This window comes from Physeter macrocephalus, chromosome 18, assembly GCF_002837175.3.
Source record: "Physeter macrocephalus isolate SW-GA chromosome 18, ASM283717v5, whole genome shotgun sequence".
NCBI classification, from domain to species: domain Eukaryota; kingdom Metazoa; phylum Chordata; class Mammalia; order Artiodactyla; family Physeteridae; genus Physeter; species Physeter macrocephalus.
In genome coordinates this window covers 9853052-9878439 of record NC_041231.1, presented here as the reverse complement: position 1 = coordinate 9878439, position 25388 = coordinate 9853052, and the positions used below count along the sequence as shown (strand labels likewise).

General features: G+C 54.5%; 2 protein-coding genes across 3 annotated transcripts in view; one reads left to right on the top strand and one right to left on the bottom strand.

Annotated features, from left to right (window-relative positions):
- Positions 1 to 13585, top strand: part of ATG7 (autophagy related 7) — a 253122-nt gene extending 239537 nt beyond the window's left edge. The window contains exon 19 of the mRNA XM_028478750.2: positions 10390 to 13585. Within this exon, the coding sequence (XP_028334551.1) occupies positions 10390 to 10422 (33 nt within the window). The 3' untranslated portion in view covers positions 10423 to 13585. The remainder of the gene's footprint in view (positions 1 to 10389) is intronic.
- Positions 13586 to 13718: 133 nt separating this feature from the next.
- The window catches only part of VGLL4 (vestigial like family member 4), a 147849-nt gene continuing 136179 nt past the window's right edge, over positions 13719 to 25388 (bottom strand). For both annotated transcript variants that reach the window (XM_055079503.1, XM_028478749.2), the window contains 3 exons: positions 18327 to 18549; positions 14926 to 15046; positions 13719 to 14550 (listed from right to left, as the gene is read on the bottom strand). In XM_055079503.1, the coding sequence (XP_054935478.1) occupies positions 14279 to 14550; positions 14926 to 15046; positions 18327 to 18549 (616 nt within the window). In that variant the 3' untranslated portion in view covers positions 13719 to 14278. The remainder of the gene's footprint in view (positions 14551 to 14925; positions 15047 to 18326; positions 18550 to 25388) is intronic.

Here is a 25388-nt window from a genome sequence, read left to right as displayed (position 1 = left end):
TCTGCTCACACCAGGCAGCCTAGGCAGTTCCCTTCAGTCACCCTTGTCTGAGGGGAGAAGGATCTGGAAGCTTTCAGATCACACGGTGCCTCCAGGGACGCGGGGGCATGTGCTCTGTGCTCTTAGATTCTGGACTTATGGTGAAAGGGCAGGGTTATTCCCGTGGTGTGACCGGAGCTCCAGGTGGAAATCTGGGAGTGGGCTCAGAACCTGGGCCCTTACCCAGGGGCCCCTCCTGCTACCCTCCCCAGATGTGACACGAACAGCCCCGGGGCAGACTGGTTAGCCCGAGAGGCGCCATTGGACAGCCCCACGGCTGCTGCACACACAGCATAGTCACCAGCCAGCACCAATCCCGCCCCCAGGCCTCCGGGAGTCCAGAAGCAAGAACTGCCCACCACTCTGCACTCCCGGAGCCTGGTGTGTGGCTCGATGTGGGGTGGGCCCCAGAGAGGAGAACAGGGCGTCAGTGGTCTGGAGTCAAGGCCTCCCTGGAAAGTTGGCTCTACCGCCCGCCTACCCGGCAGGAGATGCCCACAGCCCTGCCCCATGGTCCTGTGGGCGTGGAGGCCAAAGGCTTGACCTGCCAGGATCCCCAGCCAGCAGGTGGACTGAGGGACCCCTTCTTTACTGCTTGATTCTTGGGTATTATGTTCACACCCAGAATTCCCCTTTCTTTTTTCCACTGTGGAATTGCACCCAGGGCAGATGGTTCTGAATCACTGTTCATTCAAAAGTCACGTATCGGGCCAGGCTCTGCACCAGGGCTGGGGGCCCACCCTCAGGCGGCTCGCTGTCCTCTGGGGAGTCAGGCAGATGCGCAAACTAAAACGCGGTGACGAATGAGGGAGGGGAGGAGTCGGGAGGAACCGAACAGGCTGTTTGTGTGAGACGCCTGCCCGGAACAGGAACCAGCCCTGCAGTGCGCAGATCGAGGGGAGGGGTCTCCCTTGCCCAGAGGAAGGGAAGGGCTCGAGAGCTGGGGCAGCTAGAATCTGGTGAGCTGGAGGGAAGGCCGTGGGAGGTGAGCTTGGAGAGGTGTGGAGCCCAGTGGCCCGGAAACGAGCCTGGATTGCACTCTTCCTGTGCAGACAGCACCAGAGGGTCTGTGGAGACCGGAAAGAGCCCCCAGGGGCCAGTGATGCCTGTGGACAGGAGGCCCTGTTCTCTGGTGGGCACCTAGGGTGGAAGAGTGACCCTGGAAGCAGCCCTGCCTCCCTCCTTGGGATCCCAGCCCACTGTCTCCACCCAGGGGGACAAAGTGGACGCCTGTGGGGATGCCCGGGGTCAGGGAGGGTATTGCCTGGAGTCTGGCCTGCAGCCTGCCCTCCGCTCCTGCCCACTCTCCCCTCCTCCCCTACCTTCCTTGTCCACGACTCTGACCTGGAATGTTGGGGACCAAGCGCAGGCCCACAGCCCACCGGCCGGGGGAGCCCGGCCAGCCCTGCTCTCTCCCTGGGCCTCGGCCACGATTGGGTCCTCTGTCCCAAGCAACCCTGCCTGGCCCGGCCCTCCCGTGGGCATGTCTCTCTGGCCGAACCTGTCTGGAGCCTTTTTCTGAGTGCCTCCTGTCCCCTTCCTCCTCTGGTCCCAGTGCTCCCCTGGAAGTGCTCAGTCAGGGCTCCCTGCCCACCAGTCCCCGGCCCGCCATTGTTTCCCATAAGTTTAAGGAAAGTACTGACCACCTAGACAGGCAGGAAATGAAGGAACCCCCTCCCCTCCTCTCGCCTAATGCCGCACTACCCAGTAAATGTTTCTGAATGAGTGAACGTATGTGAGAGAATCGATGAATGGCTATAGTGTTACCCACTTGGAAACAGGATGGGCGCTTCGTTCTTCCCCCCACGTGGAGGGAGCCCTGGCTGGGAAGTCTGCCGGGGAAGCCCAATCCAGTGTCCTCACCTGGTGCCCAGCACAGGCCACCCCCAGACCCCTCTGTTCTCAGTCCCTCCCAGTAGAACAAATCGTACCTGTGAGGATCCCACTGAGGAGGTAATGGGCAGTAGGGCTGCTCAGAGGCCCAGAGAGATCTGGATATTTTAATTTTTATCTTAAAAAGAAAGAAATGCTAAAACTAGGTTTCAAAAATGGTGGTAGATTTTAAATGTTTACATTTAACAAATGAACACTTTTAACACACACACGCACAAATATAACCGTGCCATTTACAGGATAATTACAGTGTTTATAAAAGAAAAACCTTAGTCCATGGCAAGCTCCAGGCACAGTGTGGTCCAGAAATGGGACACAAGTTCGAAATTGAAAGACAAATGGCTCCTCTGAAATGCGTTCGTCTCGTTGGGAGAGTGGCAAGTGAAACCTTGAGGCCCTCTGGGTGTGTGTGGTCCAGCACTCGTGCTCCCCGACCCCGGGTGATGGGCCCCAGCGGCTGGAAGGCTCCCCTTCCCCGCATGCACAGTGGTGTCCCCAGCCCCGCCAACTACACACCTACACTGGCCTGAGGGCTGCAGCGCCTCCTCTGGGTGCCCCGTCACTGCTGCAGGGTGGGGGCTGGGGGGGAGAGCATGAGGGGCCCGGGTCAGAGACTGCCCAGGCCCCCCAGCCAGCACAGGCTACTGCCAGTCCTCTCCTCCGGTGGCCCAAAGGCCGAGCCAAGGGGCAGGAGCTTAGGCTCCGCTTTCTGAACAGTGTTGGAGGACAGAGGTAAGGGACCCTGGGAGCCAGTGCCAGCTGCCCTGGCCTTTACTGCCCTGGGTTAGCTGTGGGTACTGTGTGTGCGTTGGCCGTGGGGCCACTCACTGGGTGCCAGGCTAGCAGAATGTCAGCTTCTGCCCTTTACTGTTTTTTGGAAGGAATTATGCTCAACAGTAAGGAAATGGTGAGATAAAGTGGAAGCAGCCTCTGCTCTTCTCCTTACTAGCTTGGCCTCCTTGACAGGTTACATAACTTCCTCTGCACTTGAGTTGCCTCCTTGGTAAAAGGGGACAGTCACCCCACGGAGTGTAGGCAGGTGTTTGGCCAAATAATATTCCACTGTAGGGAGAGACCACATTTTCCATTCATTGCTTGGTGTGGGCAACTGGGTTGTTTCCACTTTGTGACTGTTATGAATAGTTCTATGAACATTCGTGTACAAGTTTTTACGTGGACCTGGGTTTTCATTTCTCTTGGGTCTATACCCAGGAGTGGAATTTCTGGGCCATTTGGCAACTCTATGTTTAACTGTTTGATGAACTGCCAGACTGCTTTCCAAAGTGGCTGCACCATTTTACATTTCCAGTAGCAACGTATGAGGGTTCCAGTTTCTCCAAATCTTCACCAACACTTGTTACTATCTGACTTTTTGATTAAAGCCATCCTAATGGGTGCAAAGTGTTATCTCCTTGTGGTTTTCATTTGCATTCTCCTGATGCCTAGTGATGATCAAGTGTCTTTTCTGTGCTTCTCAACCAGTTATCTGTCTTTTTTGAGAAATGTCTATTCAGCTCCTTTGCCCATTTTAAAAAACTGGGTTGTCTTTTTATTATTGAGTTGTCAATGGTCTGGATACAGGTTCCTCATCAGATATGTTTCTCTCACTCTGCGTTGTCTTTCCCCTTTCTTTGTAGTGTCCTTTGATGCACAATATTTTAAGCCCAATTTATCTATTTTGGTTTTGTTGCTGTGCTTTTGGTTTTGTTTTTTTTTAGTTTTTCAAATACACAAAAGTCACTTGATTCTAAAGTGAAAAGGTATGCTCAGAGTAGCCTCACGCCCATTCCACCCACCCCATAGATAGCCATTTACTTTAATTTCTGGCTTATCGTTACTGTTTATTTTTGCAAATTTTATGAAGAGTGAGCTTGTTGGGTCAAGAGTTGACACCTAAACCGTTCTGTAGGATATTGCCACATTTTCATCTGTGGGTCATACCACTTCTGTCCTAGCAGTGTTACAGGAGAGTGCTGTTTTCCCAAGCACTTGTATTGTATTTCCCACAGCACTTGTATTGGGGTTTTGCCAATCTGAGAGGTGAAAAATGTTCTGTGTAGCTTTTTAAAAAATGTCAACTTTATTAAAGTACAATTTACATACAATAAAACACACGCATGTAAAGTGTATAGTTTGGTGAGTGTGGCAAGTGATCTACTTTCTGTCACCATGGTTAGTCTTGCCCTTTCCAGAATTTCATATAAATGGATTTATGTAGACTCGGGTCAGACTCCCGTGACTCAGCATAGAGATTCTGAGATGTACACACATTGCTGTGTGCCTTGGTGGCTGGTCCCTTTGATGGGGAGCAGTGTCCACTGGATGGATGTCACTGTTTGCCTGTTGACGGACATTCAAATTGAGCCTAGTCCCTGCCTATTAGGACTAAAGCTGCCATGAGCATTCTTGCACAGTCTTTTTGCAGACCCGTGTTTGCATTCCTTGGGGTAAATGGGAGTGGAGTCGCTGGGGCGCATGTGATGTGTATGTGGACTCTTAAGTCGCCAGCCTTTCTCCTCAGGGGCTGTGCCATTTCCATTCCCACTAGCGGCAGCTGGTGAGTTCCTGCTGCTCTACATTCTCGCAGACCTTTGGTGTTGCCAGCCACAATTTTTCATTTTGGCCATTCTAGAAGGTAAGGTGTGCCGTCTCTTTGTGGTTTATTTTTTTTTAATTTAAAATTTTTATTGCAGTATAGTTGATTTACAATGTTGTGTTAGTTTCAGGTATACAGCAAAGTGAATCAGCTATACATATATCCAATCTTTTTTAGATTCTTTTCCCATATAGGTCATTACAGAGTATTGAGTAGAGTTCCCTGTGTTATACAGTAGGTCCTTACTAGTTATCTGTTTTATATATAGTAGTTTGTATATGTCAATCCCAGTCTCCCAATTTATCCCTCCCCCGCATCCTCTGGTAACCATAAGTTTGTTTTCTACATCCGTGACTCTACATCTGTTTTGTAAATAAGTTCATTTGTACCCTTTTTATTAGGTTCTACATATAAGTGATATATTTATTTTTCTCTGACGGATTTCACTCGGTATGACAATCTCTAGGTCCAACCATGTTGCTGCAGATGGCATTATTTCGTTCTTTTTTATGGCTGAGTAATATTCCATTGTATGTATGTACTACATCTTTATCCACTCCTGTGTTGATGGACATGTTGTTTGCTCCCATGTCTTGGCTCCTGTAAACTGTGCTGCAGTGAACATTGGGGTGCATGTATCTTTTCGAATTATGCTTTTCTACGGATATATGCCCAGGAGTGAGTAGTTCTATATTTAGTTTTTTAAGGAATCTCTGTACTCTTCTCCATAGTGGCGCTCCCAATTTACATTCCTACCAACAGTGTAGGAGGGTTCCCTTTTGTCCATGCCCTCTCCAGCATTTATTGTTTGTAGATTTTTAAAAATTTATTTATTTATTTAATTTATTTATTTATGGCTGAGTTGTGTCTTTGTTGCTGCGTGTGGGCTTTCTCTAGTTGCGGCAAGCGGGGGCTACTGTTCCCTGCGGCGTGCGGGTTTCTCATCGCGGTGGCTTCTCTTGTTGCGGAGCACGGGCTCTAAGCTTGTGGGCTTCAGTAGTTGTGGCTTGCAGGCTCAGTAGTTGTGGCACATGGGCTTAGTTGCTTAGTTGCTCCACGGCATGTGTGATCTTCCCAGGCCGTGTCCCCTGCGTTGGCAGGCGGATTCTTAACCACTGCGCCACCAGGGAAGCCCTGCTTGTAGATTTTTTGATGATGGCCATTCTGACCAGTGTGAGGTGGTATGTCATTGTAGTTTTTATTTGCATTTCTATAATAATTAGTGATATTGAGCATCTTTTCATGTGCTCTTTGGCCATCTCTTTGTGGTTTGGATTTGCATTTCCCTGAAGACTAAGGATGCTGAGCATCTTTTCAGGTTCTTATTAGCATTGTATTTCCTCTTCTGTGAAGTATCTGTTCAAACCTTTTGCTCACTTTAAAAATATCAGGTTGTCTCTTTATTGAGCTGGAAGAGTTCTTTGTATATTCTGGATATGAGTCCTCTTTATGTACAGTGTGGATATTTTCTCCTATTCTGTCGTTTGCCTTTTCGTTTTCATAGTGGTGTCTTTAACTAAGAGACCAGAAATTTTGAATTTTGTGTCCTAAGAAATTTTAGCATTTCTTTTAAGTAAGGTTGAACACGTTTTCTTATGTATAAAAGCTATTTGCTTATCTTTTTCTGTAAACTGCCCATGTCTTTGGCCTGTTTTGTTTTTTTTTTTTTAAATCAGTTTATTGGTCTTTTTCTTCTTGATTTTAAGAGCTATTTATATGTTAGGGGGATGAGCCCTTCATGGTGTGTTGTGATGTTTTCACCCAGTGTGTCATTTGTCTTTTCAATGGTGCTTACAGTGTTTTTTTCCATGCAAAATTCCTCACGTGTGTCTTTACATCATCCACTGTATCTGTTTTTATTGTTTATAGATTTTGGATCATCGGCTCCCCACTCCCAAGTTATAAAGAAATTCACCCATGTTTGCATCCGGTATTTGAATGGTTTCATTTTTTTTACACTTACATCTCTGCTCCATTTGGCCTTGATTCTGATATACAGTGAGGCATGGAATCAATTTTATCTTTTTGCAAATGACTCTCCAGTTGTCCCTATGTCGTTTATTTAAAAGCTCATATTTTTCTAATGATTTGAGATCGCATTCCTCAGACCTTTATTATTAAAATACTAAATTTCCATGTGTATTTGGACATTCTACTCTGTTCTGTTTCTCGACTCATTTGGTTCCACTGGCCCATCTGTCTGTGCTCCTGCTGACACAGCCCTCCAAATTACAGGCTTTATGACATGTTTAAACACAGAGTAGGAGAACTGCCTCGCTGCTCTTTTCATACTCAAAGGTTTTCTTAGATAGTCTTGCTTATTTCCTTTTCCACATAAACTTTAAAACCAGCTTGTCTAGCTCCAGGAAAGATACTTGATTTTTTAAAAACTGAGATTGTGTTAAATTTATATGTTTGCTTGGGAAAGTTGACATCTTTATTGATGTTGAATTGTCCCATGCAAAAAAACACAGGGTGTATCCCCATTTATCCCAGTTTACTTTTCATACAATGCTTGTGAGGACTGTTACAGGACTGTTTTGAAGGATCTTCTCCCTAAAGATGTTGTACGTTTCATGTTAGGTTTACTCCCTAGTAATTTATCTTTTTCATTGCTCTTACAATGGGTTCTTCTCTTTCATTATGTTTTCTAACTGGGTGTTGTTTGTATATAGGAAGGCTATAATTTTGTGTCATTAATTTCATATCTTGCTATCTTACTGAATACTCGTTATTGTCTGTATTCATTTTAGAATTTATTTTCTTGGGTTTTCTAGGTATACTTGCATATCAGCTGCAAAAAAATCATTTATCTCTTCCTTGGGGTATGGACATTTTTAAAGGTTTGGGTTACATATTGCCAAATCTCTTCTCTTAAAAAAAATACGGTACCAATTTATAATCCTCCTGGAAGTGTTTCACCATATCCTTGCCAGCACTGAGTGTTAACATTTTTAAAATCTTTGCCAGTTTGTTACAACCTTTATTCATTAAGAGAACGTGGCCCCGTCTTCCCCAGGTGCTGGGCAGAAGGCTGAGGACCTAGCAGGGAACAGACTAACCTGGGAGTCCGCAGCCTCAGAGGAGCCGAGGCTTAAGTTTCTCCCCTGCCCCCAACTTTATTGCGGAATGGCTAACAAATTAAAACTGTATATATTTAGGTTGTACGTGTGATTTTTTAAAGGTATACAATGTGATCATTTCATATGCGTATACTTTTGAAATGATGACCACAATCAAGCTAATTAACACATCCTTCACCTCACGACCCTTTTTTTATTTGTGGTAAGAACACTTAAGATCTACCCTCTTAGCAAATTTAAAAAGTATACAGTACTATAAACTATAGTCAGTAGGCTATACACTAGGTCCTCAGGATTTACGCTTCTTATGACGGAAAGCTTGTACCCTGTGACCATCTCCCCATCCCCTCCAGGGCCTGGCAACCATCCATCTACTCTCTGGTTCTGTGAGTTTGGCTTTTTTAGATTCTACACGTTAAGTGATATCATACAGTATTTGTTGAGGCTGAAGTTTCTGGAGGCTGACAATTAAGACTGCTGCTGCCCTCCTGAGCCCATCCAATGGCAAAAGGACTGGCTGCCCTAGCAGAGAAACCCCATCTCCGGCCCAGAGAACGCGTTCTGGAAAATCCCTGAGCAGTTCTGTAAAATCCATCGCCTCCCCGCAACCCCGCTTTTGCAGAGTCCCGTCATAATCAGCCCTCTGGGTGCCTTACTTGATCCCCTCTGCAGCCTGGGCAGCGCCAGGAACGAGGGGAAGAGCCAGGATCCCTCCCCACTGCCCACGCTCAAGCCAGCTCTCTGCCCGCCCTGCCGGGTGCTGAGGATTCTTCCCCAGAGCTGAGAGCCAGTAAGACGGATGACAGAATGGATTTAAGGCTCCTGCTCTCCCCTTAAAGCCCTTCCCAGGGCCTGGCCCCCCAGGGTCCTGCGAACAGCCCTGGCTACCCACTTGCAGGAGGGCGGTGCTCACTGACACGGACTCTGCCCGGCCCTGGCTGGCGGCCCCCCTCCCCGGGGCCTGGGTGGGAGGACGGAGAGGGCCGTGGCCCGCCGGGCTCACCCGCCTCGTCTTGGCCCGGCCCCTCCTCCGAGCAGCCTGCCCCAGCCCTGAAGCCCAGGCAGCCTTTTTACTCACATAACCCTTTCCCTCTCACCTGTGTCCCCAGCTCTGTACCTTACTTGCCGTGTGATCCTGGGCTAGCTGACTCCCCTTCTCTGAGCCTGTTTCCATCTACACCTCATCACAGGCTGTTGTGAGGAGTGAAGCGGGAGCATCTGCACCGGGTCGGCAGAGCCCGTGGCACAGGGACGGGCTCCATCAGCGTGTGTTGATTGAATGAGAGAGTGAAAGAGTAAATGAATGGTGTCAGCGAGCCCGCTGCTGGCCCCTTCCCCCACTCAGATGGTTAGAACTGGAGGAGCGTCCGACGCAGCCTTCGCTGGAAAGGCAACCGCTCCTCCACCACCAGCTCCCGTCCCGCCCAAGGGGGCAGGCCCGGGGGTCTGTTTCAAGCCTCGCCGAGGATGATGGGGTGGGGAGCCTGGCCCAGAGAAGTGCGGGGCCGCCAGGCCACCCTCAGGCTGCCGGGCCCCCGCCCCGGTCCCTCCTTGTGAGGAGTGAAGCGGGAGCATCTGCACCGGGTCGGCAGAGCCCGTGGCACAGGGACGGGCTCCATCAGCGTGTGTTGATTGAATGAGAGAGTGAAAGAGTAAATGAATGGTGTCAGCGAGCCCGCTGCTGGCCCCTTCCCCCACTCAGATGGTTAGAACTGGAGGAGCGTCCGACGCAGCCTTCGCTGGAAAGGCAACCGCTCCTCCACCACCAGCTCCCATCCCGCCCAAGGGGGCAGGCCCGGGGGTCTGTTTCAAGCCTCGCCGAGGATGATGGGGTGGGGAGCCTGGCCCAGAGAAGTGCGGGGCCGCTGGGCCCCCGCCCCGGTCCCTCCGCACCGTCCCTGCTGCTTCGGCATCTGGACCTTGGTGGTCTCATCCCAGTGTCCTTGGACAGCAGGGTGCGTGTGAAAGTGAGGGTGTGTGTGACAGGCACACCCACCACCAGCCCTCGGCCCCAGGCGGTTGGTCCTCAGGAGAGAGGAAATTTCCTTCTCTGTATTTATTTTCCATGTCCCCGACACTGAAAGCCAAGCTGGTGTTGATATTTACCTTGGCGGGGACTCCCCATCTCTCCGGGCCAGCCTCGCGTAAACACGATGTTCCTTTCCTCGGCTCTGCCAGCATTGAGGTGGCCTTCTGCAACCAATTCTAGGAATTTTGAAAGTCTGTAGGCGTAAGTTCAGGGACCAGGCACCCAGGGTGCGAGGAGCACCTGGGGGCTCCATGCTGGCCTTGGGCCTTCTCCCGGGGGTTCACGCCGAGGGTGCAGAGACAAAGTCGGGCCTGTGGGGGCCAGCGGGCAGGGCCCCCCCCCATTCCTCTCGTTCCTCGGGGCCGGTGGTGGCCAGAGGGCTTACTCTGGAGGGGCGGCAGTGGTCAGCGCCACAGAAATGGGAGTGACCAGGGGACTGGGCGGGGCGGGGCAGGGACACGGCGGCGGTGGGACGGTCTGCACGGCCCGGTCCAAATCCCAGCTCCCCATCTCGGCCACCGGGGGCTCACTCACCAGGGAGGTCTTGGGCAAGTGACCGCAGGGCTCTGAGACGTGCTTTCGTTATACAGGAGACGGGGGGTCAGCCCCTTGGTGACAAGGGGGCTGTGAGGCACTGTAGGTGGCAGCCGTGTTCCTTTTGCTGTTGCCACAGCTGCACGGCTTTGAGACAGCATCACGGGCGGCGCCGGGTGAATGAACGCTCTGAACGTCTCCCGTTCTCCACGCAGATCTGGGACATGAGCGACGACGAGACCATCTGACGCGCCCCCCGCCCTGGCTGCCGGCCCACCGAGGGGCTCTCAGTCTCCGGAGCAGGACGCCGCCCCCAGGACCGGTGATTCTGGGCCCCGGGCCCCTCCAACCTTTGTGGTCCCCTCATCTCCATACCTTAAGGACTGGGGCCCTTCCTCTGCTGCCCGGGAGCTTCTCCGTTTCTTATGATTCATGGTCCCCCCAGTTCTCAGCTAAATAATAACCTTGGCTTCGGCCTCGCCAGTGATCTGGGACTTGGTTCCCTCCACGAGCAGTTCTTTCTTCTTGTTGTCACAAGCCTTTGGCAGTCAGGCTCCCGGGATTCTCCTGGCCAGGACCCCCATGGGGTGGAACGAGGACGGGGAGGAGTTGGCCCAACACAGAGCAGGTAGGGAAGTGAGAAGTCAGCGCCTTGCGGCAGCCATCGCAGAGGCAGCGCCACAAAGCCCACAGAGGGGCCCCAGGCACGTGTGAGCGCTGGGGTCCTCGTCAGTGCTCGTCAGCTTGGCCTGCGAGCGGGGGAGGCAGGAGAGCTGAGCCACGTGCAGGAAAGAAGGGACCGAACTTGTCCCTGTGAGCCCAGACCCCCGCTGAGGACGGAGTCTGCTGCCCAGACAGCTCCTCCACCTGCGGGCCTGTTCTCAGCCGCGGGCTCAGGGGAGGACACAAGTGTCTGCTGCTTTGGGCTGGTAGCAGGGCCCAGGGACAGATCCTCGAAGCTGCCTGCGTGGGGCCCCTCCTGCCTGTACAGGACACCCGAGGCTCAGAGAAGACTTCAGACCCCACGTGAGAGCCTGCTCTCCTGCCGCAAGCAGGGGCGGCTGCGCCTCTCGTCCCAGGCTCCTCCCTGGTGGTGGCCTGGAAGGCCCGACTCCGTGTGGGCTGGAGTCCGTGGTGTGTCTGCCTCAGCCTGTGGCCAGGTGTCCATCAGGGGTGGCCGGAGGGCTCTGCCATGGGCCCCTCAGGCTGATCTGCCTCCTCCTCCTGGGTGAGCATGTCCGTGCCAGCCTCCTCCTCCTGGGTGAGCATGTCCGTGCCAGCCTCAGAGCTGGGCGTGGAACCCGGGACAGGGGCCCTTTCCACACTTTTATTTCTGTGGTGTCATCCTTTGTCTTGGGCCTGGAACCAAAGTCAGAATTGAGTCTGAGTCGTACAAGAGTTGGATTTCTGTAAGTTAGGTTTTAAATGACGTTTCTCCTAGAGAGTTAAAATTACAGCTTTCCAGCCTGTGTGGGGCTTAAATCGGAGGCCACCGTACAAAAGGGCAGGGCTGCTGAGCCTGCCCCACCCTCTCCGGGGCTTCAAGCGAAGGCCCCGCCCAGCCTGGCTCTGTCACTGCAGGACCCAAGAATCACACATACAGTCTGTGGTTTAAGAGCACTTTATTATTGTTCTTAAGGCTACTTTTAAGTACAAAAAAAAGATGGCCTGCCAAACCTTTTTTTTTTCTTCTTCTTCCAGGAAAAACAGGCCACAGAGAATGGTATATTACAGATTTACAAACATGGAGAGAATGGTCAGAACGCACTGCAGATGGCGTGGCTCTGTGAAGAACCTCTCTGTGCCCCCCGAGGCCTGGGAGTGTCCCTTCCTGGTGACCGTTTGGTTTCCTGCCCGAGGCCCCTCCCAGGTGCTGCCTATCCCAGATAGGTCAGCGCACCAGGGACCCGGCCCTCAGTGCCACCGTCCCTCGCAAAGCGATGGCCTCGCTGGTGGATGCGGGCATGCGAGGAGCCCGTTCTGCACAGAGCCGCCGGCAGTGGGGTTGTTTTCCTGGGGCGACGCTCAGTAGCCTGTAGCAATAACAAACTAGTGGCTATTAAGGCAGATGCAGTGTTCTCATAGAATAACTGTGTTCCTGCACTTTTACAGACAAATCTACGACAAAAAAAAGATCAACTTTTTTTTTTCCAAACAACAAAAAAATATGAATGATTACAATAGGAAAGGGAAAAATTAAATAGCTACATATCATTAACAAATTAATTGTTCTTCAAAAAATACCTACAAATTTCTCTGTACATTCTTTACGCACAGCGTAATGATGGTCTTAAAGTTACCTATATAAAAAAAGTGTTCTCAACGATTTTTCCTACAGAAAATATAGGGGCCTGAATGCAGAAGCCTGGAAGCCCAGTTAAGTGGGAGGGAAACATGTGCAGGGGCCAAAGGGGGAGGCTTTCCTCCCGCCTTTTCAAATACCTACAGCCACCCTGTGGCCACAAGAGCCCATCCTCCTGCCTGTTCACCCAATGCCAACGAGCGAACCTGTACTTTTCTCATACTGACAACCAGCCTCGAGAGCTCCGGTGAGTCCACGGCGCCTCGCAGGTGAGGTGGTCGTGCCCGAGTCACCTGGCCAGGTGACCCCACTGCTCAAGCCCTGTGGTGGGCAAGGCTGGAAGGTAGTAGCACAGGGGAGGGGCAGGGGCATAGAAACGTTTACCAGAAAGAAGAGCAGCTGTCGAACATCCACAGCTGGGTCTGTCATGCTTTCTTCTGCACCTAATCTCTAGTTAGTAGCTATTACTATAGCAAACGATAATAAATGCAGTAATAACTGTATAAAGTCAGAGGAATGTATACTGCCTTGGCCCCAGCGTACGAGGAAGCATACAAAACACCATCTCACAGATTGTCAGGAATCTGCTGTTCAGCCAAGAGTTCAAAGGGAGCAGTTTCTACATCGAGGGAAGTTGGAAGACGCAAGTCCCAACTCCCCTGGGAGCGAGTTAAGAAGCAGACAGGGATGCAAAAAGTAACTGTCAGCCTGCAGCCACAACTCCAGCATCCTCCTCTGCAGCTGATCAGCCACTCGCCCGCCCGTGTCCAGGGCCTGCCAGGGACCGACTGGCCCCCACGCTACTTGCGAGTAACGTGAATATGAAACACAAATCTTAGAGTACAACTGTACCAGCAGTAAGTATATCTAGGACTGTAACTGACAAAAATAAACGAATTCTGAAAAGAAGCTAGTAAGTATTAAGCTTTTTGTTTACTGTCTATACAGTTAATAGAAACCAGCTATTTTTATCCATTAAAACATGCATCACGTTTAAAGCACTACAAAATCCTCCAACTTCAGCTCTAGTCTAACAAACTGCAGTGTTTAGAAAAGGTAAAATGCCCGTGATTGGTAGGGTCTGCAGTCCAGTTGCAAGCACCTGAAAATCTAGACAGAGAAAGACCTATAAACCTGCATGAGACTTCCCCTTCCAAAGCAGTTTTGTCTAAATTAATACAACAACGAAAAAACACACCCATGGTCAGAAATGTCATCCTTAAACCCTCCGTGTTTCAGCAGTTTGCCCTCAGAGTACTATCATCTCGCACAAAGTTGTCAGGCAGGCAACTTGAGTCCTCCTCCCATAGTGCAAATCAGACACGACAGTTCTGTTCTCTTCAAGTAGACGCACACACACAAGCGCACACACACACACGTGGGCTGGAAGCTGAGCCGCACACGCCCCGGTCTCGAGAAGCAAATGAAAAAGCACAAAGCGTCTGGGTCACCAGTGGCCTGGCCTGTGACTGAGAAAGCGCAAGGCGTGGAGTCCAGGCCCTGTAGGGCAGCTGAGCTGCACTGAGGCTGCTTCGGTAACCAAGGCAGGGACGGGGGGGCGACAGCGGACAGAGGTTCCACACGCAGGCGCTGCTATCACGTCTGAGGGCCCCGGGTACGGATACCAAGCAAGTACAAAACAGAACAAAAATCCCGACAACGTGGTTTTTGCGAATTAAACCATCCCTCCTCCTCCCCCCACCCCCACGATTTTTTTTCATTTTTCCATTTTTTAAGCACTGACTGTTCGAAGCTCAGGCAAACCATGCAGATGGACGTGGCGCTGGAGGGCGGTGCTCCATTCAGGAGGCCACAGACGGGGAGTGGCTGTGGCTGACCATGTGGGCAGAGGGGCTGGCGGGCTGGCCCCTGCGAGAGGCCGACTCGGGGCTGCTCGACGCGCCGTCCTTGGCCGCCTTGATCTGGAGCCACGTGTCGCCCAGGGCTTTGGCGAAGTGGTCGTCCACGGAGCCCGTGATGGACACGGAGTTGGGCGCCGGCTCGGGCTCCTTGTAGTTCTTGCCCAGGCTCCTGCGGAAATGCTCCTCCACCACGGGGTCGCAGGTGGTGGCGGCTGTGAGGGGGAGGACAGCGGTCAGGGCTGGGACCCGGGGACACCGGGGTGGGGGTGGGGGGTCCGCACGGGTCACCTCTCTGAGCCTGCCACGGGGCGCCGCGTCTGCTGCGCCGGGCCGTGGACGCGTTCAGACCCCCGTGCGGCAGCCGGCGGGCCCCGCTAGAGTGGGGGGGCCTGGAGGGCGGGGCCGACGTGCTGCTCCCCCGCCCCCGCCCCCCCCCCCCACGCCGAGCACAAGGCCGCTGCGCCGGGGCTCAACGAACGCGGTGTCGACCTCCCTCAGAGATGGGCCCACAGGCCAGCCGCTCCTGGCACCAAGAGGACACGGAAGGAGCCCTCAGTCCCCTGCAGTGGTCTGAGCGGGGCACTTACAGCTCGGGGCCCTCCGGTAGCTGGCCGGGCCGGCCGCGCAGCCGCTGTGCGCGATGGGGCAGTGGGAGAGGTTGCAGTTCCGGGCGCTGGCGGAGGCGCACGTGATCACCGAGGGCCGGTTCTGCGGGAGGAGGGGGCTGGCGTCAGCGGGGCCGCGAGCACACAGGCGGCAGCAGCGGTTCGGCTCCCCCGCCCCAAGTGGCGACCCCATCCTCATATCCCCGCCCAGCTCTCCGAGGCCGGGCGGCCACCCCGGCGCCCCTCAGCCCCCCCGCCGGGCACCCGTCCCGCCTGGAGAACCAAGTGCCGGCGGCCTCAGCGCTGGAGTGGTGCCTCGGCGCGGGAGCCCCTCCTGGAGCCCTGCCGGCCCAACGGCAGACCCAGTCAAGCCCAGGCGCCGCCTCCGGCTTCACGTTGGGGGCCACACTGCTCAACGACCCGAACCCACCGTGAACGAGAGTCTTGGGGGGGTGTGCTCGGCCCCCTCCCAAGCTCTCCCTTCTCTGAGCAGTGACCCTCAGTGTGAGGCAGTGGCAGTGTGGATCGGTGAGGGACGCGGGACAGAGGCTCGGCTGTTGGGAGCCGGCCTGTCCCAACTCTCGGATCCGAAATGAGACCACCGCTGAGTCGGGAGAGCAGCGTGTAGATGGCAGAGGGCTGTAAAGGGACCACAGCTCCCACCGTCAGGGTCCTGAGAGCGCCTGGCCCTGCCCTTCTCAGAGTGTATCCTCGGACCCCCCCGCCCCACGGGCTTCTCTGGGCCATCCCAGGACCCTTCTAATATACTCCCGGTTTCTCTCAAGCCAAGCCAGCTCAAGTCGGTTTCCTTTACGACCATGCAAGTCACGATGGAGACAGAAACGCAGGAATCTATCCAAGTGCCTGAATTAGACACAAAGCACCCTCACCCCATGCGCCTGCCCACACTCGCCCTCCTTCCCCGAAACCACGCAGAGGCTGCCTGGCAAACTCCACTCGTCCTTTGAAACCCCGTTCAAATATCATCCTTGTGAAGCATGACCCGCCCCCTGCCCGCCCCACATTCAGCCAGTAAACCAGCCCTTCCAGAGGCACCTGTCTCCCCGACCACACACACTTCAGAGCAGGGACCAGCGAGTGTCTGGATCCCCAGACCCGGACAGAAAACATCTGTGAACCAACTGAGCTCCCTTAGGTTCCAGCCAGGAAACTTAACTCCTGAAAACCCGGACGACGAGACAGCTAGCAGGAGCTGGCTGAAGGGTCACCCCAAAGGCAGTGTCAACAAGGGAATCGGGCCTTGTCCACCCCCAGCCTTTCCCGTAAAGAGTTGGATCAGTAGCCACTGTGAAGTCTGCGCATCAAACGTTCCTGTGATGGGAAGCGAACAGGAATGAGAACACGTCTGTGATGAAGACCCGTACCCACACAGGTGAGCGGGGACGTGCCCGGCTGTAACAAGAAATCCCACACACCCAGGATGGGGGAAGACGCAGCTCACCAGCAGCACGTGAACAAAGAACCCGGGGCTTTATTGATCCCACACATGAGCAATGGGGCGGAGCCACCAAAAGGGTCGTTGTGACCCCCCCCCCCCCCCGTGTGGACAACGGCAGAGAGGAGAGAACATGGCTTCGAGGCCGGGTGGACCTGGGCGACCAGCTCTAGTCAGTAGGCAGGACCTTCAGCCCGCTTAAGCTTCCATTTCTCTGAGTATGAAACAGGAAGACTCGTACCTGAGGGGCGTGGCGCGTCGCCCGAGATGGGTGTGGGGGCCTGGCCCGTGGTCACGTCCAGGAGTCCCGCCCTGCAGGTGCTGGTCATGCCGCACCTGAAGGACAGCCTGCAGTGTGCAGCCCACCTTTTGAAGGGCCTACTTAAACCCCCGAGCCCGTGATCTCCCCGCCAGCCCTCTGGGAGACGTAGTGACGTGCCCTCCATCCTCGAGATGGGGCTGTGCAGCCATGTTCGTAAGTGACCTCGCCCCGTGGCCAGGCTGGAGATCTGCCTCAGGCTGCGGCTCAACTACCAAGGTCAACTCAGGAGAAGATTCAAGTTGAGCTCGGGAGCTGGGGGACGGCCACGCCGAGCTGGCCGTGGGATCCAGAAGCAGAGAGAGAAAAGGATGCAGAGACAGGCACGGGGCCAGGGGAGGAAGGAGGGTCCTGCCTCCTATCTGCTCGCCCAGGCAAGAGCCGGCGGCCCTTGCATCCTGAGCCTGGCTGTACCCACGACCCTGGGTCTGGGAGACGCCCCGGGCCCTCCCAGTGTAACTCCCTTCCTTCCTGTAGCTCCAGGGCCTCCCAGCGCCGGGGCGCAGCAGCACTGGTGAGTGTTCACTACGTGATAACTCACCCTGGCTCTCACCAATTCATACATTAAGAGTCTAGTTATCTGACTCCCTGTCTCCTCCAGACTCAAACTGTGAGCGCCTGCATCCAGCTTGACCAGTTTCTAACACACTCGCTACACAAAGCGAGTGTCCACGCAGTTTTGTTAAAAGAACAAAGGAAACAAACGGGGTTGTGATCTGGGCTCCAAGGTAGGAAGCACAAATGCTCATCAGCCTCACTGGGAACCACAGACGCCAGCACAACCTCGCCCAACGCCCGGGGCCCCTCACGAGCAGCTCTCACAGGCTGGGTCAGAACCAGGAGCGGGCAGGGGACACAGCGGCAGCCTGGAGGCTGAGCCCGGCTCCGGCGGCCCCACCACCTCCTCTGCTCGCTGTCTGCGTCCAAGAATCTGAAGCAAACACTGAGCGAGGACCTATTAGGTCACAGGCCCCAAATGTTCAGAGACAAAAGCCATGGGCTCATGCAGTGTTTCTGAACCTCAAGGCTAATGCCTCCTTTTATTAGCTCTTCCCCTAGGAACCCCATTTTTTTAAAGTCTTTTTTCCTACCAAGCAATCTGTGTTTATTCAGTAACAACTTAATTTCCTAAAAAAATAAAAAATAAAAAATCCTTGTCTGCCAATCACAGGTTTCTGACCAGCAGGAGCTAAAAGCCACTGTGACCACTGACTTTATAGGATTCCAGCCCAAAGCAAAGCAACCTGGCATTCAACTCCATCCGTGTGGCCTTGTAACGGGTTAACGTAGGATTCCTATTAGGATTATTACATTGATCCCTCAACACGGCTGCCAAGGAAGACTGCTAGAAACACAGCTAGTCTAGACCAACCCCGCCTGGTGCAAAGAAACTAAGCCCCAAAGACATTAAGTCTTGTCTGAGGCCATTAGTCCCAAGGGGTGAGGCCTAGGCAGGCCCAGGTCAGAATTAAAACCACCCTCAGTACAGAACCGAGGGTGGGGTTACTCCCCACGTCTGTCACCGCCCTCCTTCCACCCCGCCCTCCGCCCCCCAAGCCCCCGGACCCACTACCGGCCACCGGCCGAGCCCCCTGGACAAGGGCGTACCTGCTGCCGCTCCACCGGGGTCGGGGTGGGCGAGAGGCCGGCCGGCCTGCCGGCGTCCAGGCTGTTCTTGGTCAGTGCGAGGGGCTGCTCCATGCTGAGGCTGGGGAGGGACGTGTACAGGTGGCTGCCGTGCAGGCTCATGGTGGGGGCCACGGCTCGCTCAATGGGGCTGCGGCTCCGTTCCCGGGGGTCTTTCCGGCAGTCCCCGTTGGCCGTCTTGTTCCTGAAAAAGAGGAGTGAGCGCTCAGACGGGAAACCCTGGCAGCTTCTGGGAGGCAAGGGGGCTGGCGACCGTGGTGAGACGCTCACACTGATCATTTCATCCCTCACCTCGGTGTGGGTCAATATCACACAATCGTCACCCCACCGTCTGAGGCTCTGATCAAATAGCCTACCGGTAACTGAGGGGCCAGGATGCTAACCCAGGTGGGTGCTGGGGAGAAGCACCTTCCCAGGGTCCGGAGTGAGCTCCACAGCTCCATCCAGACGAGACGGCAGCCCCCTGCTCGGCAGGCTGGCTGAGCGCTTCTCCAACCAACTCCACTCGCTCGGAGCCCAGAGATCTCACCTGTGTGCTCCAGGCTGGCTTGGCTGGACCAGGATCTGCCTTCAGAAGGATGAAGGTGGGGATGATGCCCAAGTAGCCCAACGCCTCCTACCTGTCGGGTCCTGTTCTGAGGCTCCACTGGCCTCAGCTCATTCAGTCTTCCCAACAGCACTGAGAAGGGGAGGCTGTAACCACCCCCGCCCCACACGAGGGGACCAAGACCCAGTGCGGTCTCGTCACTGGCCGAGGCTACTGGCCCGCGAGCCGTGGTGTTTGGCTCACGGTGTGGCGATCAGGCTGGTGTGGAGCGTGGAGAGCCTGGCGCGCCAGCGGGAGGGCCCTGCCGTAGGAAAGTCCAACCACAACCACGGGCAGGTGCCAAGGGGGACCCAGATGAGGCGGTAGCACGGGCCCTGCCTGCAACCTGATAGATCTCGTCTAGGGGCAACGTCACACGCTGCGTCTCTTTGAGAAGGGGGAGAATGACTCTGCACGGTAGCGGTGGGCCTCGCGGCAGAAGCCCAGCAACTTGCGGCCCAGGTCTCACCCCCCGCCCAGGGGTTCTTTGTGCCTCAGGTCTCAGCCCTTACATCCGCAGTGTTCTCTGCTGCCAGAGCAGTCTTTTTTTCATAACAAAGGAGCAAGTATTTTAACTAAAAATGTGGTAATGACTTCTGTGACAGTGCAGGGATCAATGGACATTAGTGGAACCAAATCAGCTGTAAGCTCAGTTCATCAACTACAGGGCAACGAACCGCATACGGCACAGCACGTAATTTCTGGGTGTGTCCCCCTGGCCCCTCACTATTCTCTGGTCGACGGTACAAAATGACTTAAAAGCAATTAGACAATAAACTTCCAGCCCATGAAGACAATCACGGACGAGTGTGTTCTGGCCACAGTCTAGATAAGATGTTCCATGCACACCACACGGATCCTGGCAATTTTCAAAGAATTACCATACCAAAAATAGAAAAAGAAAAGAAAAAAAAAGCACTTAATTCTGAAACCAGCCTGTCCATAATTTCATCTTCCTGTGATGATTCAGATGACATTACAGGCCTTTACGGTGAAGGGCTGCGCGGTCGTGACCGCAAACGCCGAACGTCCCTGCAGAACGTCACAGAGCGGGGACGTCTGGCTCGATGGGCTTCAGGCCCCTCAAACCCAAGATAACCTGGCTTTTCCCTGAACGGGTATTTATTACTGAATATACAGGTGACCGGTGTCTGAAAAGACTATGTCGTCACACAGAGTCATCTCCAGCATCAGGTTTCCATCTAAATTTGAATAAAATTCAGTATTTGATGAGCTATGTGAATTGCTTCCCTGACACAGTGAGGTCTGTCATTGTGTCAGGGAACCTACCCCCCCAGACTGAGGTTTCTAGAGGTCACTTCATGAACTCTGCAAACTCGGGGACTGGACACGTCACTCGGAACACGCCTCCGTCCAGTTCAGGCCCCACGATATTCAGCCAATGTTAACTGAGCCCCTATTGTCTGACGGTTACAGAGAGGAAGACACAGCCCTTCTCACGGGCTCACGACCACGGGCAGGGGCGACAAGCTCCCCCGTGACCGCCACAGCACCGGGAGGGGCGCAGGGCCGGGGGAGCGCTGAGAAGGCTGGGGAGTCGCCGGGCGGCGCGGGCGCCCGCGCCCGGCACCACGCAGCACGGCGACACTGCACGGCGCGGCAGGGTGCCCAGGGAGCGGCGGGGACTGTCCCCGGTCAACCCGTGGGGGGCGAACGGGAGAATGGGCCCCTGCAGGCAGGACACAGCAGGCATCAAGGACCGGAAAAGACACTGAAACACCCAGAAACCATCTGAAGGCCTCGCCGGTTAATTTTAGTAAAATTATACATTACTCAGATTTCCAGCTCATTTTCCCGGTTCCCGGAGCTTGAAGACAGACGTTGTTTTCCTTCCCCCAGTGACTCATACCCCGGGCTCCGCTGCTTCCCGGGGCGTCATGTGCTCCCGGACCCAAACCACACGCTTCCTGCCTGCGAGCCCCGCGGCGCCTCCGTGCTCATTAAAGACGACGTCGGCCCGGGAAAGAGTCCAGAGGGCTCGCGCGGGGGGCTGGGTGCGGAGGAGCAGCCGATGACAGGAGGCTTGGGGTCCACGGCCCCTCCCGGGACCCGTCCTCGCCCCGGGGAGGGCGTTTCCACAGAGAAAACGGGAAGGGGCTCAAAAGCAGAAAGGTGTCCGGGAGATGGGTGCCACGCGCTGCCGCTCTGCCCTGAGGCGAGAAGCCACCAGTGTCGCCGGTGTCGGGGAAAAGTGGACTCGGCTCCAGGCAGTGACACTGAGGAAAGTGCATCCACGTGCACACTCATCAACGTGGGGTTTTCCCGCCCTTCAACCAACCGGGGCTCAGGGCCGAAGGAAACCCTCGGGCAGGTCTTTCTTGGCAATCTCGGGCCTCAACTGAATTCCTTACCTGCTGACAGCAATTAACTAAACCAAAGGGAGTCTGAATTCTTAGCACAGGGGAGGGATGTGGAGATGAGGCATTTTACTTAGCGCTTTGGAGGAAATGTTCTGCTGCAGGCCCCTCGGCCCAGCCCGGCCCCCGTAACACAGGAACCTCCCTGCGGTGACAGGGTGTCCCGGCCAATGGGATGCAGAACACCCCCGGCAGGAGTGCACTGAAGGTCTGTGGCAACACCCACTGTGCACGAGGGCGAGGTGTATATGGAGGTTCACGGAAGGAGGGAGCAGGGCGCGTGAGGGTCGCGGCAAAGGCCGAGCCCTGACTCCGACTCACCCAGCTTCCCTCTCCATCCCTCACAAGAGCGTCCGCCCTCGGGAACGTACAGGATGGTAACAAACCTTCACCTTCACGGCCCAACACGAATCACAAGAAAGTTGTTAAAGCATCTTTAACTTTAGAAAGCTTCCTCAGAGAAGATACTTAATGCCATTGAACTGTACGCTTAAAAATGGCTAAAATGGTACACTGTATGCACTACAGTTAAAAATAATAATGATTTAAAAAAATTTAAACCAGAAAATGTCTCTCCCCTGCCATTACTCGCTGAGTTGCTGGGTCTGTGTCGTGGATCAAGTAGATGGCCCCGTCCCTGACTCACAGAAAAGAGGCCCGAGGTGAGGACGATAAACGCGTAGCCTGAGCGGTGGAGGCGGGACGGCAGCCAGACACCCAGCCGCTCAGCCATCCTCACCGCAGGCCCCCGCGTCACCCACCCCTCCATCCCCAGCTTCCAGGAGGCCCTCCCTGACCCCCCACACTGCAGCGCCGGAGGGCACGGTGGGGACCCGCACGTGTGTGAGGGGACAGCCCTGCAAAGCACCCTACCCCGCACGCTCTGCGCGCGCCCCAGCACAAGGCACGGGGCTGAGCACAGAGCGGGTGTTTTAACCACCATTCATTAAGTGAACTATTTTTTAAAATAATTATTTATTTCATTTTTGGCTGCACTGGGTCTTCGTCGCTGCGCGCAGCCTTTCTCTAGTTGTGGCGAGCGGGGGCTACTCTTCGTTGCGGTGCGCGGGCTTCTCATTGCGGTGGCTTCTCATCGCGGAGCACGGGCTCTGGAGCGCGGGCTCAGTAGTTGTGGCGCACGGGCTTAGTTGCTCCGCGGCATGTGGCATCTTCCCAGACCAGGGATCGAACCCTTGTCCCCTGCATTGGCAGGCGGATTCTTAACCACTGCGCCACCAGGGAAGCCCCTAAGTGAACTATTTAAGTACACATATCATGTGTGAGTCCAGTTAGGATCTGCAGTGAACGAAAGGGAATTAAGGCAATTTCAGAGGAAAGTCCCAGCAGGAAAGACTTTTTTTCTGAAAAATGCAGAATTTAGGGAGCATGCTGTGAAATAGTTTCTCCCTTTCCTTACCTTCCCCATCTTTTGTTTCCCCTCCCTCCGCTTCTAAGCATCCCCCAGGTCATCCAAACCTCACGCATCACACCCTCTTCCTCCTTGTAAGCAGGAGAATTCACTGCTTTCCAAGCAGGCGGGAGGGTGCGTGGGTGTGTCCAGGACATCCTGGTTCAGTGTCGTCACTCCAAGGTACCAATTTCAGACGGGAAGCGGCGGGCGGGGCACGACAGCGCCGCCAGGGTGTGTGCTGTGGAGGGAAGGCGTTGGCATGGGGGAGGGGGTGGGAGGCGAGGCAGAGGTGCCCTCCTGGTACAGAATGGTGAGCTGTGTGTCATGGGCCGGAAGAAGCTGAGAAATACTGGCATTCAGAGCATCCCAAAGACACGGAGGGACCGGGGTCTGGCTGCTGCGGTGCCCAGCACGTCCCGCTCGCCAGTGACACGGGGGCAGCTGTCTCTGCCTGACCGGAGGGAAGACTGTATCGTATATGACACCTGCCACCACTCAACATCACTTAATAATCAAGAAAAAGCCACAGCCCTACCGCATCCAAGGTTCAAGGGAACCCTACCTGAGCACGGAGGACCGTGCAGTTGGCTGATTACATCCCTGCCCCATCTTTCCACCCGAGTAACATGCCCCCCCCCCACTAACTCTCACAAAGGCAGCACCCCCCTTTCTGCTAGTTCACATTTCAAAAACCCACTACCTGGAACTAAGCGACACACTCCTCACTGGCTCGGTCCCATGACACATGTGACCTGCAGTGCCAGGGAGAAGCACATCCATCCCAGGAAAGTGTCCAGGTTACCTGATCTAAGATGGATCGTGTATGCATTTTTAAAAAATTTATTTATTTATTTTTGGCTGCACTGGGTCTTCGTCGCTGCGCGCAGCCTTTCTCTAGTTGTGGCGAGCGGGGGCTACTCTTCGTTGCGGTGCGCGGGCTTCTCATTGCGGTGGCTTCTCATCGCGGAGCACGGGCTCTGGAGCGCGGGCTCAGTAGTTGTGGCGCACGGGCTTAGTTGCTCCGCGGCATGTGGCATCTTCCCAGACCAGGGATCGAACCCTTGTCCCCTGCATTGGCAGGCGGATTCTTAACCACTGCGCCACCAGGGAAGCCCCTAAGTGAACTATTAAAGTACACATATCATGTGTGAGTCCAGTTAGGATCTGCAGTGAACGAAAGGGAATTAAGGCAATTTCAGAGGAAAGTCCCAGCAGGAAAGACTTTTTTTCTGAAAAATGCAGAATTTAGGGAGCATGCTGTGAAATAGTTTCTCCCTTTCCTTACCTTCCCCATCTTTTGTTTCCCCTCCCTCCGCTTCTAAGCATCCCCCAGGTCATCCAAACCTCACGCATCACACCCTCTTCCTCCTTGTAAGCAGGAGAATTCACTGCTTTCCAAGCAGGCGGGAGGGTGCGTGGGTGTGTCCAGGACATCCTGGTTCAGTGTCGTCACTCCAAGGTACCAATTTCAGACGGGAAGCGGCGGGCGGGGCACGACAGCGCCGCCAGGGTGTGTGCTGTGGAGGGAAGGCGTTGGCATGGGGGAGGGGGTGGGAGGCGAGGCAGAGGTGCCCTCCTGGTACAGAATGGTGAGCTGTGTGTCATGGGCCGGAAGAAGCTGAGAAATACTGGCATTCAGAGCATCCCAAAGACACGGAGGGACCGGGGTCTGGCTGCTGCGGTGCCCAGCACGTCCCGCTCGCCAGTGACACGGGGGCAGCTGTCTCTGCCTGACCGGAGGGAAGACTGTATCGTATATGACACCTGCCACCACTCAACATCACTTAATAATCAAGAAAAAGCCACAGCCCTACCGCATCCAAGGTTCAAGGGAACCCTACCTGAGCACGGAGGACCGTGCAGTTGGCTGATTACATCCCTGCCCCATCTTTCCACCCGAGTAACATGCCCCCCCCCCACTAACTCTCACAAAGGCAGCACCCCCCTTTCTGCTAGTTCACATTTCAAAAACCCACTACCTGGAACTAAGCGACACACTCCTCACTGGCTCGGTCCCATGACACATGTGACCTGCAGTGCCAGGGAGAAGCACATCCATTGCATCGCTTCCCCCAGAAGGAGAGAGCATTACGAGCTGGGGAATCCCCCCGAGTAAACCGCTTACCTGGATTATCTTTACTAGCATCAACTACCACTACCATTTACCGAAGGTGCTTATCATTATCACCTTAATAAATCCACCACAATGCTGCCAAGTAAGCGTCAGCACCTCCATCGTACAGACGTGTACACCGAGATTCAGAGAGGTTAAGGAACCTGTCGAAGGTTGCAAAACGAGCGCGGTACAAGGGTTCCATTTATATCTGACTGGCTCCGAAGCCTCTCCTTTTCACCTTCCTGTCTCGAGAGAGGGACGCAGAGAAAACTACAAAGACCCACGTACCCACCACCCAGAAGCGACAGATGAAACCTCACCTTCCTATTTGCTTCAGATCTTTCCTTCCCTCTTTAAGGATTAAAGCTGCAGAGCACGGTCCTCCTTCACGCCCCCCAGACCCCTGCCCCTTCTTCGTCCCTAGATACACCCGCTGGCCTATATTTGGAGATTCTTCCCATCGGAGCCTTTGTCCTCTGACCACCTGTGAACGTATCTGTAAACCAGAGCAGCACATTTTACATTCCCATCG